At 38.2% G+C, this 15,152-nt stretch overlaps 1 protein-coding gene across 1 annotated transcript in view; it reads left to right on the top strand.

Moving 5' to 3' along the window:
• Nucleotides 1–15,152, top strand: part of LOC120534890 (putative ATP-dependent RNA helicase TDRD12) — a 441,334-nt gene that overhangs the window by 181,621 nt on the left and 244,561 nt on the right. Inside the window, exons 7-9 of the mRNA XM_039762402.1 lie at nt 131–312; nt 4,790–4,997; nt 10,472–10,564. Coding sequence (XP_039618336.1) covers nt 131–312; nt 4,790–4,997; nt 10,472–10,564 — 483 coding nt within the window. The remainder of the gene's footprint in view (nt 1–130; nt 313–4,789; nt 4,998–10,471; nt 10,565–15,152) is intronic.

A 15,152-nucleotide genomic window follows, 5' to 3' on the forward strand; every position in this document is an offset into this window, starting at 1 on the left:
CCTTATTACATCCTTCAATTATTTCTGAAAAACTTTCTTTTTTTTTGTTTTCCAAAACTGAATAAATGTAGAGTTTCTTATTTTAATGTAGTATTACAAAGTGACTTAAACCTTTTTGTTCTGTTTTTAGATTTTGCCCCTGTACATTGAAAATGCTTCTTGCTATTTTGGTCGCATTGTCCAGGGAATGGAGGATCCATATGAGGTCCTTAGTGCTGCCATGTCTGAATATTACAAATCTAATAAAGATAATCCAAAAACAGTTGAGGTGGGAATGTTATATGGAATTCAAGAGGAGACAATTTTTAACAGGTACTTTAATGCTGACTTGAATTTTTAAAATGACTAAAGTGAATTAGTGCTTCTGAGAGACATATTTTTTAAAGCATCTGCCTGAATGTATAATACATTAAGGAAACAAGAAAGTTAATTCTGTTAGTCATATTTCTAATTTGCTTGGAAAGCATTTAGTATTCACAAATTTCCTTTTAGTCTGCTATTACCTTTTCAGATTAGTTTGTTGTTTGACTGTGAGTTTTCAGTGTCTTTAACACAGGCAGGACATCCAGGGGTCCCCCTAGAGACATTGGATCCAGTAAAAATTATATTGTACTAGGACCTGCACCCTGTCCACACCAACCCAGTACACAATGGCTGTGTCAACACACTGGCCACCTACACCATATGATGCTTTTGATAACTTTACCTTTGCAGACTGGTATATCTGTAGTTGAGTCCCACACTCACTGGGGCTGCCACATTAGTTAAAAAAAAAAAAAAGACTTAAGTATTCAAATTAAAAAAAGTAAATATTTCAATATATTTTCTAACTTTGTGTAACCCATGGTAAACATTTAAATAAACTTGCGTGGGAAAAACCACTTCCCTACCATGACCATGCCTTTTTCCTTTACTCCCTTTATATAAATGTAACATTAGCTTAAGGATTCCAGGTTTAACTTGTTTATACATGCTTTTTGGATAAATTATTATTTTGGTAATGGTGGCAACATCAAACACAAAAGCCAACAGGAAAACAATAATAGCTCTCATATTTAAATGTAAGAGTCATTAAATTCCTGTATAGGTACATTCTACAAAAGAAAACTTTGAGCTCGGCTACTTTGTCTTCAGTCTAGAAATGACGACTAGTTTAGCCCAAACTTGTTGGGATAGTGAAATATAAAATCAGCCACAAAAAAGGCCTAAATCCTTACACACTGCACTTTTGCAAAGCATGAAATGCTTATGACAGTGTTGCATGGATACTGCAGCTTTCAAATGCAGGGGACTCGTTAAAATGCCTTTCTCTTGGTGTACTCTAAGATCAAAAAGAAATATATGCATATTTGTCTATAATGCACATATGAAGCTCAGGCAAAAGAACCTAAATATAGTCATTATTTTATCTTTCCCTTGTTAAGTGGATTTTTGATCTTTGAGGCCGGAAGGCAGTCTCTTTTATATAAATTTAGGTACTAAGACTCATTTGAATAGGATGATGCCTGTTTTTTGCATCTCACAAGCAAAGTAACTGACTATATTATGTTATGATCAGTAAATGTTTAATCCTCATTATAAGTTTTGTTTAGCAGATGTTTTCAAAGCAACTTAAAATTTGTAACATGAGATTGAGTGTTTACCAGGAAAGTACTAAGTTAACACTAGAATTCCTGAAGCCTACGAAAAAACTCGTAATCCCAGCCCACCTTAAATCCCTTCACACCTCTACCATCAGCATCTTTTGTTTTGTAAATGCATCAATCAGCACAAGGAGCAAGAAGCCTGCTGTCCCATCCCCCACCTTCATGGAGCTCAGCTCATGGGCAAAAAGTTCTCCCAGCTCAAGTCAAGGTTCCTTACCTTTGTGTGATGTGCCAGGAATTGTATAGGTAACACATAACCTAAACAGAAACATTTTCCATGTTGTTCTAATAACGACGAGAAGTTTATAATGTGTTTAGACTTTAGTCCAAATATGAAAAAAAGTTTGCTTTTATTCAAGAACTAGACATTAAGCCCATTACAATAATGGGCACTAGAGCAGTATTGCATAGACATTAGTAGGAACAGTCTATATTAAATGGAAAGGGACCTTGTATGTGACTGTAATTAATATGCGTCACTGTATTGTGTGCCTTTAATTTTCTCTCTCAGTAATACTGGTTTGTATTTCCGTAAAATGCCAGTAATTTTGTCTGACAGTAATACAGTGGAACCTCGGTTCACGACCATAATTCATTCCAAAACTCTGGTTGTGAACCGAAGTAATTTTCCCCCATAGGATTGTATGTAAATACAATTAATCCATTCCAGACCGTATGAACTGTATGTAAATATATATTTTTTTAAGGTTTTAAGCACAAATATAGTGAATTATACCATTGAATGCACAGCGTAATAGTACACTAAATGTAAAACATTGAATAGCACTAAGAAAACCTTGAACAACAGAGAAAACTAACACTGCAAGAGTTTGCGCACTAAAAACACTTTTTTTAAGCACAGGGGAAAAAAATAAACATTTGAAAAAATCCGTAATTTAATAAACAATCAAGAAAAGTAACATTGCAACAATGAACGCGTGTGCCTGTGTGTGTGTGTGTGTGTCTCTCTCTCTCAGGCCTGCGTGTGTGTGTGTCTCTCTCTTAAGCGCGCGCCTCTGTGTGTGTGTGTGTCCCTCGCCTGTGTGTGTGTCTGTCTGTCTCTCTCTCTCTCACGCCTGTGTGTATGTGTGTGTGTGTGTCTGTCTCACGTGCGCCTGTGTGTGTGTGTGTGTCTGACGCCCGTCTGTGTGTGTCTTGTGCCCGCCTGTGTGTCTGTCTCACGCGTGCCTGTGTGTGTGTCTGTCTCTCTAGCGCACGAACCTGTATGTGTCTCTCTCTCTGCACACACAGGGAATGCACAGGAAGAGACTGAACACGTGCCGTGTGGCCCTGCACATAAGCACTTCACCAGAAGTCACACACAAACGGACACCAGGAAGCACACAGGAGTTTTATTAAAGAGGATATTACCAATGAAAAAAAAACATTTGCTTTAAATCTGACTGTCAGTGAGTTAAAAACTCAAGCTCAAATGTCAATCGACAGGGAATTTACACATATTTTTGAATGGTGCAGAGGTTAGAACTGCTGCCTTATAACCTGAAGGTCCCAGGTTATATTATTATTATTATTATTATTATTATTATTATTTCTACAATATAATAAAAACATACATTTGATCTGAGTCTGTAACACCCATTGTAAATTTTGGCTACTTCTAAAAGTTAGTGCTTGGTTTTTTTTTTTGTTTTTTTTTATTATTCAGTTTTATTGTCTCAGTGATATTTACATGGTACAACGAACTTGCCTCTCCGTCTTTGAGTTGATGGCATTTATCTCCCATTCTTTTCACAAGAGCAGTGCTGTTTTTCATGCCTGCTCAGCACTGTTTGTTGTACCGGCAATCAAAAATATGATGCCCCGTGACCGCTGTCAAACTGGACAAAGGCAGGACCGTAGCAACAGACAGCTTCTTCACACCGCTTTCGCCAGCTAATTGACTGCTGTGACACATTGCAACTCTGCTTGGCACCATAAGTAAAATGGGACTTCTACCTGCAGCTAAAGTCACTTCAGTATGCAAGCAATTCACCACACCAGTTTTTAGATCTGACAACGCCGTGTTGACGGTATATGCAGCCCAAAAAGAAGATGCCTTTGATTTCAGTCTGTAACAGCTGGTGTTTTTGATAAGGAGCCTTGGCTTGAGCTGGAAGAGCTTTTGGCCCGTGAGCTGAGCTCTGTCAAGGCGGGGGATGGGACAGCAGGCTGCTTGCTGTGTGTGCTGATCGACGCATTTACAAAACAAAAGATGCTGATTGTGAGGTGCAAAGGGATTTAAGGTGGGCCGGGTTACAAGTTTTTTTGTAGGCTTCAGGAATTATAGTGTTACAAAACATTAAAAAGCTGAAGAGCCTCAACATCATTAGCAACACAAATGTGTCATTTTCCATTTACTGTGATATAGCAAATTCCTTGTGGATTACATAATAATAAGGATATGCCTGGACTGCTTATTTGAACTGGCTTCTAATTAAAATTGTTTTTTTTTTTGTTTTTTTTTAATATATCTTTTGGTTGTTGAGTTAGGTGGACTAACAGTAATAACCTGACATTTCTTTGAGAAAAATTAGATGATCTAACCTCTCTACCCTTGTTCAAGTTTTTCTTACATTTCTTTTTGGGCACACACAATTTGGTTTTCAAACTTCAAGTTAAGCAGACTGAAAACACATCAAACTATGTCTAGCAAATGTGTGGACTACCCCCACTTATGGTGCCACAAGGACATCTGTTAGAAAGTGTGATGCCATACAAATTATTTACTGCTGAAAGTGGACCAGTAATTGTTAGACACAAAATGCAGTCAGAATTTGATCCATATTTTTTTGTCATCTGATTTAATGGAAAATATTACTTTGTCAAATGAATTACATGCCATAAACGTGAAACTGTTTCCTACTTTGCCTGCTTATTACTAATGGGTGACAGTGTCTCTGGTTTTCCTATATATATATTTTTAAACTTGCAATTGATACAGTGTATGTTTTTTTCTCTAAATATGATGTGTGCCATATTTTAAGAATGATCCCAAGACTGGTATATGCACAGTTTTAAGAAAACTTGCAAAAGTCTAAAAATGAATGCAACAATTTGGTACTGAGGAAAAGAGTTGAATCTTTTAAGAAAGTTTTTTTTTAAGTGCTTATTTAATAAATATTACTTTTTCATCCTTTGCAAAGGGTTCAAGTTTTGGAAGTTTATGAAAAAGAGGAAGGTATTTTCCAGCAAGTCACCATTAAATACATAGATGATGGGAGGATAAAGCAAGTGCAAGCTCACAATTTACTTAATTTACCAAGCAAATTTCAGAGTCTGCATTTTCAAGCAGTTGAAATCATTCTTTATGGTGTGAAGCCTTTAGATAATGAGACTGAATGGGACTCCATGGTAAGATCTTATAAGAGAATAGAATGATTTTACAAATTTTAAATTTTAATTAAAAAAAAATGATACGACTAAACTATGACATGTTGCATGTTTGTGAATAGCTTTTAATTGATAAATCACATTTTACATATTGTTTTGAACATAACAATTTTTTTACATAATTGAAAATTAATTTTAAAAATATATTTGATGTACTCTGTCTTTTTCATCATTTCCCATTTAGGTGTGGGTATGATATGTTTGACCAGCATTCTCCATATAACTTGGTCTTCCTTTACTTTTCCCCTGTACTTTCATTACCATAACTCTTTTGCCCACATTCATTGTCTCACCTAATCACATGACCATACCACTTCAACGTACTTTCATGTACTTTCTTAGATATCTCTCCTACTTTTGCTGTACTTCTGATTGTCTCATTTCTTATCCTGTCCTATTTTATAACTCCACACATCCATCTCAACATTCCTGATTCTGCCACATCCAGCTTCTTTTCATGTGTTCACTCTTCTGCCCATGTCTAAGCTCCATACATCTTCGGTCGCACAATAGCCCTAATAAACTTCTTCCAATTGTTCCATCCACACTGCAGTCTATGGGTTATCTCTGCATCCAGTTCTCCATCTTGGGCTACCACTGATCCTAGGCATTTACACATATATACTGTCTTCCTATTTATCTTCACTCTTCTGTCTTCCAAAGCCTTTTTCTATGTTCATCTCCATCTCCTCTTTTCCTACAAAACACAATGTCACCATCAAAAATCATTTCCCTTTTAACCCATGAGTCAAGTTCATATCAAGTTCATATCCAGATCAAAAGAGTAAGGGCTTAAAGAAGATTCTTAGTGCAGACCTACTGTAACTGGAATTTTGTCAAATTTTCTGACACTGCTTCTAATCTAGTTCTTCACTCCCTTATGCATATCCTGAACAATCTTCACATATTGAGGATTAATAAAGTATATGAAATCGATTCAAAAATTTCAAAAACTGGCTCTGCACTTCCAGACTTCATGAACTGGCACCCTATCATAATCTCCAAATCAGTAATCACTATATGCAAGCCTTTCTGTTTTTCTCAGTGTTTCTATATGAGCTGTCTCAATGCAAAAGTGACATCAGTTATTCCTGTGCCTGGCATAAAACCAGATTACTACTGCCATGTGGTTGGCTCTTCATATGCACAAATTATGGTAACTACAATTTCATCACAGCTTGCTGCTTTTTAGCTGTCACTCCTCCAATTCACACTGACAAGAGTTTTGTTATGTTCTATTGATACTGCTATTGCTACATATAGTACCTCCCTTGCTCATTCACAGGCATTGAATATACTGAATATGTTATTCAGTTGTCAGTTCTTTTCTGTAACCATCCACATATCTTCATATTAGTTAGCTGAAATTTTTAATAATATAATCTGTAATTCTAAAGAAATACACACACACAAATTACATTTGTGATAATTTTCCCATTTATTGACTGATTTTTCTCAACCTTCCCGTGTCTTTACAGGATCATAGGAGAGTCAATAGCCTATTATAGCAACAGTGAATGCAAAGCAGGAACAGTCTTGGTCGATGGGCTGCCAACGTAGTCTTCTAATTCTTTTGAAGGGAAAGGAAAACAAAAACCATCTTACTTAGAAGCAATTTAAAATACACAGAAGCAAACAGACTTGGCAGTGAGCCATTTCAATTTGCAGTCTCATCTGATTCTCTGTAACTACTTATTTCAAGTATTAAACAGTCATTTCACATGACAACATAACACATAATAGAATTATGTAATAGAAAACACTTCAGAAAAAGTCATAAGTAACCAGAGTGTGTAAATCAAGGGGAGAAATTCGTATGAGTAAGCGAAACAAAGGGAGCAAGGTTGAGACTGTAGTCAAGTCAAGATGGGGAGCATGTACTGGTACAGTGTGTTGCCACACCCACTACACGACAAAACAACTCGGGGATCCCCCCAGGCAGATGCATGGTCCAGTCCCCCCTCCGGAAATGACCCTCTATCTGCCACAGCCAGGTGTTACATGAGCGACCCTTGGCCTGGTCCAGCCACTTGGGTCCCCAATAATGAGGATCTTATGAGCCGGATCACCCTCAGGGAAATGCACCACATGGCTGTAGTGCCATAACTGATGCTCCCTCACAATGCAGGTAATGTGCCTCATTCGGGACTTCATGAGCAACCGCTCATTTGACACAAAGTCAAACTAAGAGTACCCAAGGATTTTCCAGAGAGACACAGTACCAAAGGAGTCCAGTCTTCGTCTCAGGTCACTGGATAGCGTCCATGTCTCACAACCATATAGCAAGACAGGAAACACCAGGGCTGTAAAGACTTGGACCATCGTCCTTTTGCATAGATATCGTGAGCGCTACACACCCCTTTCCAGCGACCTCATGACTCCCCTTGCTCTCCCAATCCGTCTACTGACTTCATAGGAAGAGTCACCAGAGACATGCATGTCACTGCCAAGGTAAGTAAACCTCTCAACAAGGTCAACACTCTCTCCTTAAACTGCTGATGGCTGTGCCCAAGAGGTCATTAAAGGCCTGGATTTTGTTTTTTATCCAGGGTACTCGCAAGCCCAGACACTCAGACTCCTCACTCAGTCTCTTGAGCACGCCGATCAGAGCCTTCATTGACTCCACGAAGATCACAGCATCGTCAGTAAAGTCAAGATCCATGAATCTTCCTTCACCAACAGATGTCCCACAGTCACTGGACCCCATGACCTTGCCCAACATCCAGTCCATACAAGCATTGAACAGAGTAGGAGCAAGAACACACCCCTGACGAACCCCAGAATCAACTGGGAAAAACACAGAGGTCCTGCCTCCACTCTGCAAAGCACTTAAAGTACCAGTGTACAGGCCGGCCATGATATCCAGAAACCTCGAGGATGTCCCACAGGGCAGCTCTATCAACTGAGTTGAATACTTTACAAAAATTGACAAAGGCTGCAAAGAAACTCTGCCGATATTCGCGTTTGCGCTTCCTGAGAACCCTCAGTGCTGGGATACAGTTGATGGTAGACTTCTTATGCATAAAACCAGACTGTTCCAGTCGTTGGTAGGTGAGCAAATGAGAGTGAAGATTGTAATAAAAACAGAACAAGGAAAAACTCTTGCTGTGCATTTGAAATCTACCTCCAACCCCAATCCCCCAACCTTTTTGAGAGACAGCAATGTCAGAGAAATGTGGCACAACCTTTACCCTACAAGTAGGAACCACTATAGACTTTGTAAGATTTTGGATGCAGGATATTCCATGACGGCCTTGACTTTATTAAGAACTCTACACCCCTCCCTGATCATACACTGTGTGCACAATTATTAGGCAAGTGAGTATTTTGACCATATCATCATTTTTAATGCGTATATTCCAACTCCAAGCTGTATTAACTTGAATGCTTATTGGATTTAAGCACGTCAGGCGATGTGTATTTGTGTAATGAGGGAGGGTGTGGCCTAAGGAGATCAACACCCTATATCAAGGTGTGCAGAATTATTAGGCAGCTAGTTTTCCTCAGGCAAAATGGGCCAAAAAAGAGATTTAACTGACTCTGAAAAGTCAAAAATTGTAAAAGGTCTTTCAGAGGGATGCAGCACTTTTGGAATTGCTAAGATATTGGTGTGTGATCACAGAACCATCAAACATTTTGTTGCAAATAGTCAACAGGGTCGCAAGAAACGTGTTGAGAACAAAAGACGCAAATTAGCTGCCAAAGATTTGAGAAGAATCAAACGTGAAGCTACCAGGAACCCATTATCCTCCAGTACTTTCATATTCCAGAGCTGCAACCTACCTGGAGTGCCCAGAAGTACAAGGTGTTCAGTGCTCAAAGACATGGCCAAGGTAAGGAGGGCTGAAACCCAACCACCACTGAACAAGAAACATAAGTTGAAACGTCAAAACTGGGCCAAGAAATATCTGAAGACAGATTTTTTCAAAGGTTTTATGGACCGATGAGATGAGAGTGACTCTTGATGGACCAGATGGATGGACCTGTGGATCAGTAATGGGCACAGAGCTCCACTCCAACGTGGAGGTGGGGTACTGGTATGAGCTGGTATTTTTAAAGATGAGCTAGTTGGACCTTTTGCATTGAAGATGAACTCAAAATCAACTCCCAAACCTACTGCCAGTTTTTCGAAGACACTTTCTTCAAACAGTGATACAGGAAAAAGACCATGAGTTTTATGCAGGCCAATGCTCCATCACTTGCATCGAAGTTCTCCACTGCGTGGCCAGCCAGTAAAGGCCTTAAAGATGAAGGAATAATGACATGGCCCCTTCCTCATCTGACCTAAACCCTATCGAGAACTTGTGGGCACTTCTTAAACGCTAGATTTACGGGGAGAAAAACAATACACCTCTCTGAAGAGTGTCTGGGAGGCTGTAGTCACTGCTCCACAAAAAGCTGATCGTCAACAGATCAAGAAACTGACAGACTCCATGAATGGAAAGGCTTATGACTGTTATTGGAAAGAAGGGTGGCTATATTGGTCATTGATTGATTGATTTATTTTTTTTGAAATGTCAGAGATGTTTATTTGTAAATTTTGAGGTGTTTGTTTATTATTCTCACTATAACAGATGAAAATAAACAAGTGAGATGGGAAAATTTTCATTTTTCCTTTAGTTGCATAATAAATCTGCACACTAATAGTTGCCTAATAATTGTGCGCACATATGTATTCCCCTGATGATGTTCACACTCACATTTCCGTTGTGAAACATTCAGGTTTCAGGTTTATTAACATTTTGGATTGACTGATAGCACTGTGTTTGTTCCATATTAAAATTAATCCTCAAAAATACAACTTGCCTAATAATTCTGCACTCCCTGTATCATGGTGCAAAGTTTATTTTTCCTGAATCTGTTTTATGTTGAGTTTTAACTTTACCATACTCTGTTGCCAATGGGCCATATGTTACATTATTGTTAGTTGTGTTTTTGTACCTGTGTTAAAATGAAAGTAGAATATCTCTGGAAAATGTCCATGTCACCTTGATTCTATGTAATGGAAAGCATTTTCAGAATATGAATGACTGGATGCAGCTTATACTGTAAATATACCATGTGTGCTTCTCTTTGAGTTTCTGAAGTATTCCATACAAAAAGCATTTGCACCACAGGGCCATTCCAGCCCATTTAAAACCCTCCATCTCCATTTTTTTTCTTATAAATACTTGAATTCATCTAAATATTAAGGCAAAATCAATTTGAATATTAATATTAAAAATTTGATTTTAGTTTATTTCTTGACATCAGTATCTTTTGAAGGTACAGTATATGCAGTATTTTGTCAAGTGGCAAAATTAGGTAGGCTTACAAAAAACTGTTGTTTTAGATGTATTTAATTCACTCTTTTGTATTCCTTTTAATTTATCAAACTTCCAAACAGTTGTATGTTTGTTTACCATTTAACACTGCATTTTGTTATTTTATTTTAGGTTAGCACTTACATTAACAAAAAGATCAGAGGAAAACTACATGAAGCAGATGTTGTCTTGTGTTTAGGAAACACAATTTGGATTGATAAAATGGTGAGTGATAATTACTGTTGTTTTGAGTTTTCAAAAAAAATAATGATACTTATTAATGGTTTCATTGCAATTTGGCTTTTGCTCTAGTATGAGCCTTAACTAAATTAGGTGCTTCATCTGATGCCACATACGTAGACACTGTCATAAGTGAGATCTCTTTAACAGTTGGCTTTAGTGATTATAATGAATAAATACGAAAATTGCATAAAAAAAGATCAAGCATTTGACAGCAGGTCATAATGTTTATAACCAAAACCTTACACCTTAACAAGCTACCTGCCACTTATTTTTTATTTCATATAGCACTTTTCATGGTAATCTCAAATAAAATTTTTCAGCACAATACTAAGCAAATCTCTATCACTTGAATGTGGTATTTTGTGTTAAGTACAAAGAGACAATTGTTTTAAATTGTTACTAAATAAGCTAGATTTATTTAGAAATAAGGATAAAGGTATGATTTGTCACAGACAAAAATTAATTATTATTAAGCAAAACAAAAAATGGCCACATTATGAATTTGAATGTTAGGAATAAAAGAGTTTTGTGGTAGGATTGTGGCAAGACTGTAAAAACATAAGTCCCATGTAGGTTTGCATGTGTATGCTATCGTTACTGCCCATGGTTTCTGTGTTTTTTTTTTGTTTGTTTGTTTTTTTACTGCTAAGCAATAAGCAGTATGTTACAGTACATTGTACCTTTTTGTGTGTGTTTTGGTTTTATTATTATACAAAGGTATGTGTTGGACAATTATCGTGACTTAGCTAAAGGTCAGACTGCATTTTTATGAACAGTTTATGCTAATTCCAAACAGTTAGCAAACTTTTTTTCTTGCAGTTGTGTGCTTTAGAAGAGTAGACATTCCTCATCAGCGGTCTTTGATCTGCTTCATTCTCACCATGAATTCTGCCCAGAGTAAATAGTGAAATGTTACACTGTTAATAATTTCCTATTGGTTTATTATATACCCGGCTTGAGCAGTAGTTAAAGCAGAGTAAGATTTAACTTTAACTGGTGTAATACTTTGTGATAATGGCAGCAGAAAGTCGTGGCAGACATGCAAGAAAAGATTTCACTGTACCCTATGAGCATGGAATTAATTTGAACTTAAATATTGATGTAATAGGTGTTAAGCTTCAAAAAGAGAAAAATACTACTGCTGATATTAGGGACAAACTTCTACGTCTCATTTAATAACACTCAACAGTCCTCAAGTTACGGACATCCGACCTACAACTTACGAACAGGACCGCAGCTGCAACACATGCGCCTCAGTAACTAGCGCTCCGTCATCTTCGGCTTAGGGACGCTGCAAGCGGTGGCTTGAGGGGGGCAATTTCGCTGCTCGTGCAGTGTAGTGTCCCTCTGGCGGCTCCCGGCGGCAATCAGTGACCTGTGGTCCATAGTCACCGGGGCCACAGCTATCTCTCATGTGCAGGACAGAGGCTTGATGGGGTGGTTCGCTGTCTGCCCACCACACCACCACAGCTACTGCTCCTGACTGAAAGCAGGCTGAATGGAGTGGAGGGGGGTGTTTCACTGCCCGCCCACCACACACGGCTGCTCCATTCGTTCTCGTGGGCGGCTGGTGATGCTGCAAGCGGTGACCCGGTTGTGGCTGAACGGAGGCCATTGAGGGTGAACGGGGCGGCGGGGGGTAGCATTGTAGTGTGCCTCGGGTGACTGCCTGTTGAATGGGAGCGGTGGTGGGTGGTTCACTATCCGCCTTTGGCCGCACCATGTTCATTCTCGGTGGGCGGACGTTGCAGGGAGCATACTGTAATGGAGGTGACTGTGTGGTGAACCGCCCCTCGCCACCCCCATTCATTCTATATAGCAAGCCTGCTTGTACTGTTACGCACATAGCAGGAAGCTGTCTCTTGTCAGTACATCGGACGTGTTGACGACAGATGCCTTCCTGCTGGGATAGCATGTACAGTGCTGTGCAGAGGAGCTCATCTAACCTTTTGTCTTCACCCTTCAAGAATGTCTCTGAAACACAAATCATATGTAAGTGCTGGTGATACAGTAAAGAATAGAAAAACCATCACCATTAAAAATAAAGTAGAAATAATACAAAGGTCAGAGAAAGGTGAAACTCCCTCATTCATTGGCAGAGCTCTTGGTTACATTCGGTTAACAATAGCATTTATTAAAATAATGTACCTGTTCTGACTTACATACAAATTCAACTACCATCCCTATCTCGTACGTAACCCGGGGATTGCCTGTTCTAAAGGAGATTCTCTTTTTTTGTAATATAGTCAGCAAAATAGTCCTTTGTAGGTAGCCACAAAATACATTGGACTTGTTTGTCATGAATGACTTTTTATCCCACTAATCTCTGAATGAAATCTGTTCATTGTTACAGGTTTGGTGGATTTAATTGCCTCAGCTATAAAGTAGCTGCTGTTCCTTGAATCACTGACTGTAAGCTCTGAAAAAGCATAGAAAGAAAGATTTCACTATCCATGCTATCGGACATTATCGTTGTTTATCCTGCCAAAGTAATTCATACTACTCTTTTGATTCTTTTTCACGATCCAAGAAGGGATGTGAGAATCATTCTGCCTCTGGAAACAATCTTAATGACTCATTTCTGTTGAAACTTCAAGGCCACTTTCGCAGAATTAATTTTACAAATGACCTTGTTGGCTTAACATATTGTTTGCACAATAGCATGTGTAGCTGCTGTTATGTAAGGCAGGCTCAAGCATGAGTCAAACAGGTGCCGAAAGAAATCTCTCAGTCCAAAAGTTTGCTTTAAAAGGTTTAGTGAACTTTCAAAGCAAACAGCCCACACAAGAATAAAGAAAAAGGTTTTTACACTTGTAGAATAAAAAGCAAAAAAAAAGGAGAAAAAACGTCTTTTCTCTAAACTTAGCCTTTTCTTGTTAAGTTGTTTTCTGTACGTAATGATGTTTTAGTTGGCCTTCAGTACATTCTAAATATATGGTGCTGCACATTCAATAGAGTAAGCTTCGTTACGTGCTTTTGGGCACTATAGTGCCTTACTTACAGCAAGGCAGGTCACTAACTGTGACTAATCTGTAGTCATTAGGACAAGAAACAGTTAGAATATACCAGTTCAATTCAGCTTGTGGGGGGTATAAGAGCCTCTCTTAGACTATGCACTTTTTTTATAGGCAAACATTTAACATAACTAAGCAAACACTTCTACCTACTTGACATATCCTAAATAACTAGCAAATGGCTCTTACAGCATGTTTTGTGGTGGATGCTAAGATGTAAGCATTAAACATGACATCAGGTTTACTTTGTTTGGCAACCCAGAGAATATGCCCTTGTTTTAACAGACTAGACTTCAGTTTTTCTGGTTTAGGTGCATTTGGAGGTGGGGATCCCTTTTTAAGGCTGTAGATGAACTATGACAATAGGTTGAAGATTCTCTATGTAGCTTTCTTACTGTATACATATTGCTCCATTAACACTTAACAAATTCCAGTACCACAAAGCAGAAGTGATCATTCTCGTCATAAATGACCTGCAAAGTTGATCTGAGGCATGGAATAGCTGTGATAGTAAAGCCTTATTAATTCATCAACATGACATGCAAGAATTCCAGTTACAGTACCGTCTTCATCCAACCAATAAAAAAACTGCAGAATCCACTTGTGAACCCTTTCCACCTGTGTTCAGCATGATCTCCTTTACTTTAATTTACGAGTACAGTGTTGCATCTGTAAGACTATATACACATTTTTTGAGCCACCATAGTTTTTCTTTATTTTTAGCCTCAGTAGGTCAGTGAATATAAATATCCCAAGGCAGTGTCATATCTCATAGAAAAGCACATTTGATGTCCATGGAATACATTTTCCATTGTCTTTGACAAATGAGAACTCAAAGAAGACAAAAAAATTCTGATGAACATGTTGGCAAATAACTGTTGGGCCCATTCTTTTCTCGTTTCTCAAACCCTCCTGTCTCTGTGTACTTTGAGTACAGTTCCTGCTGAAGTCTCTTCTAAAGTGCAGATCTATCTTGTGGAAATACATCACTGACCAGTGTTTTCAGCCTCCGCAAAAGCACTGTTACTTTTCCAGTTACCTATTTCTTATGGGTTTGCTGACATAAAGATATATCCTTGATTTGAAGCACATAATTTTCCAAAAACAAGTCACATAGTTGCAGGTTGTTAGTTACTGGTTCAATGTATAGACTATTCACAGTTGACATATCAACAGACTATTTCAATCAACATTTATTTATATAGCACATTTTCATACAAAAAAATGTAGCTCAAAGTGCTTTACAAAATGAATAGAAAAATAGAAGACACAATAAAAAGTAAACATAAGTCAAAATTAATTAACATAGAATAATTAAGGTCCGATGGCCAGGGTGGACAGAAAAAACAAAAAAAAACTCCAAAAGCTGGAGAAAAAAAATAAAATCTGTAGGGGTTCCAGACCACGAGACCGCCCAGTCCCCTCTGGGCAATCTACCCAACATAAATCAAACAGTCCTCTTTGTATTTAGGGTTTTCAGGGATTTTGTGCTAGCAATACTCTGAGGATCCATAAAGTCTAAATTATACCAAATTTAGTTTTTTCCTAATGGTTTA

This window comes from Polypterus senegalus, chromosome 9, assembly GCF_016835505.1.
Source record: "Polypterus senegalus isolate Bchr_013 chromosome 9, ASM1683550v1, whole genome shotgun sequence".
Taxonomy (NCBI): domain Eukaryota; kingdom Metazoa; phylum Chordata; class Cladistia; order Polypteriformes; family Polypteridae; genus Polypterus; species Polypterus senegalus.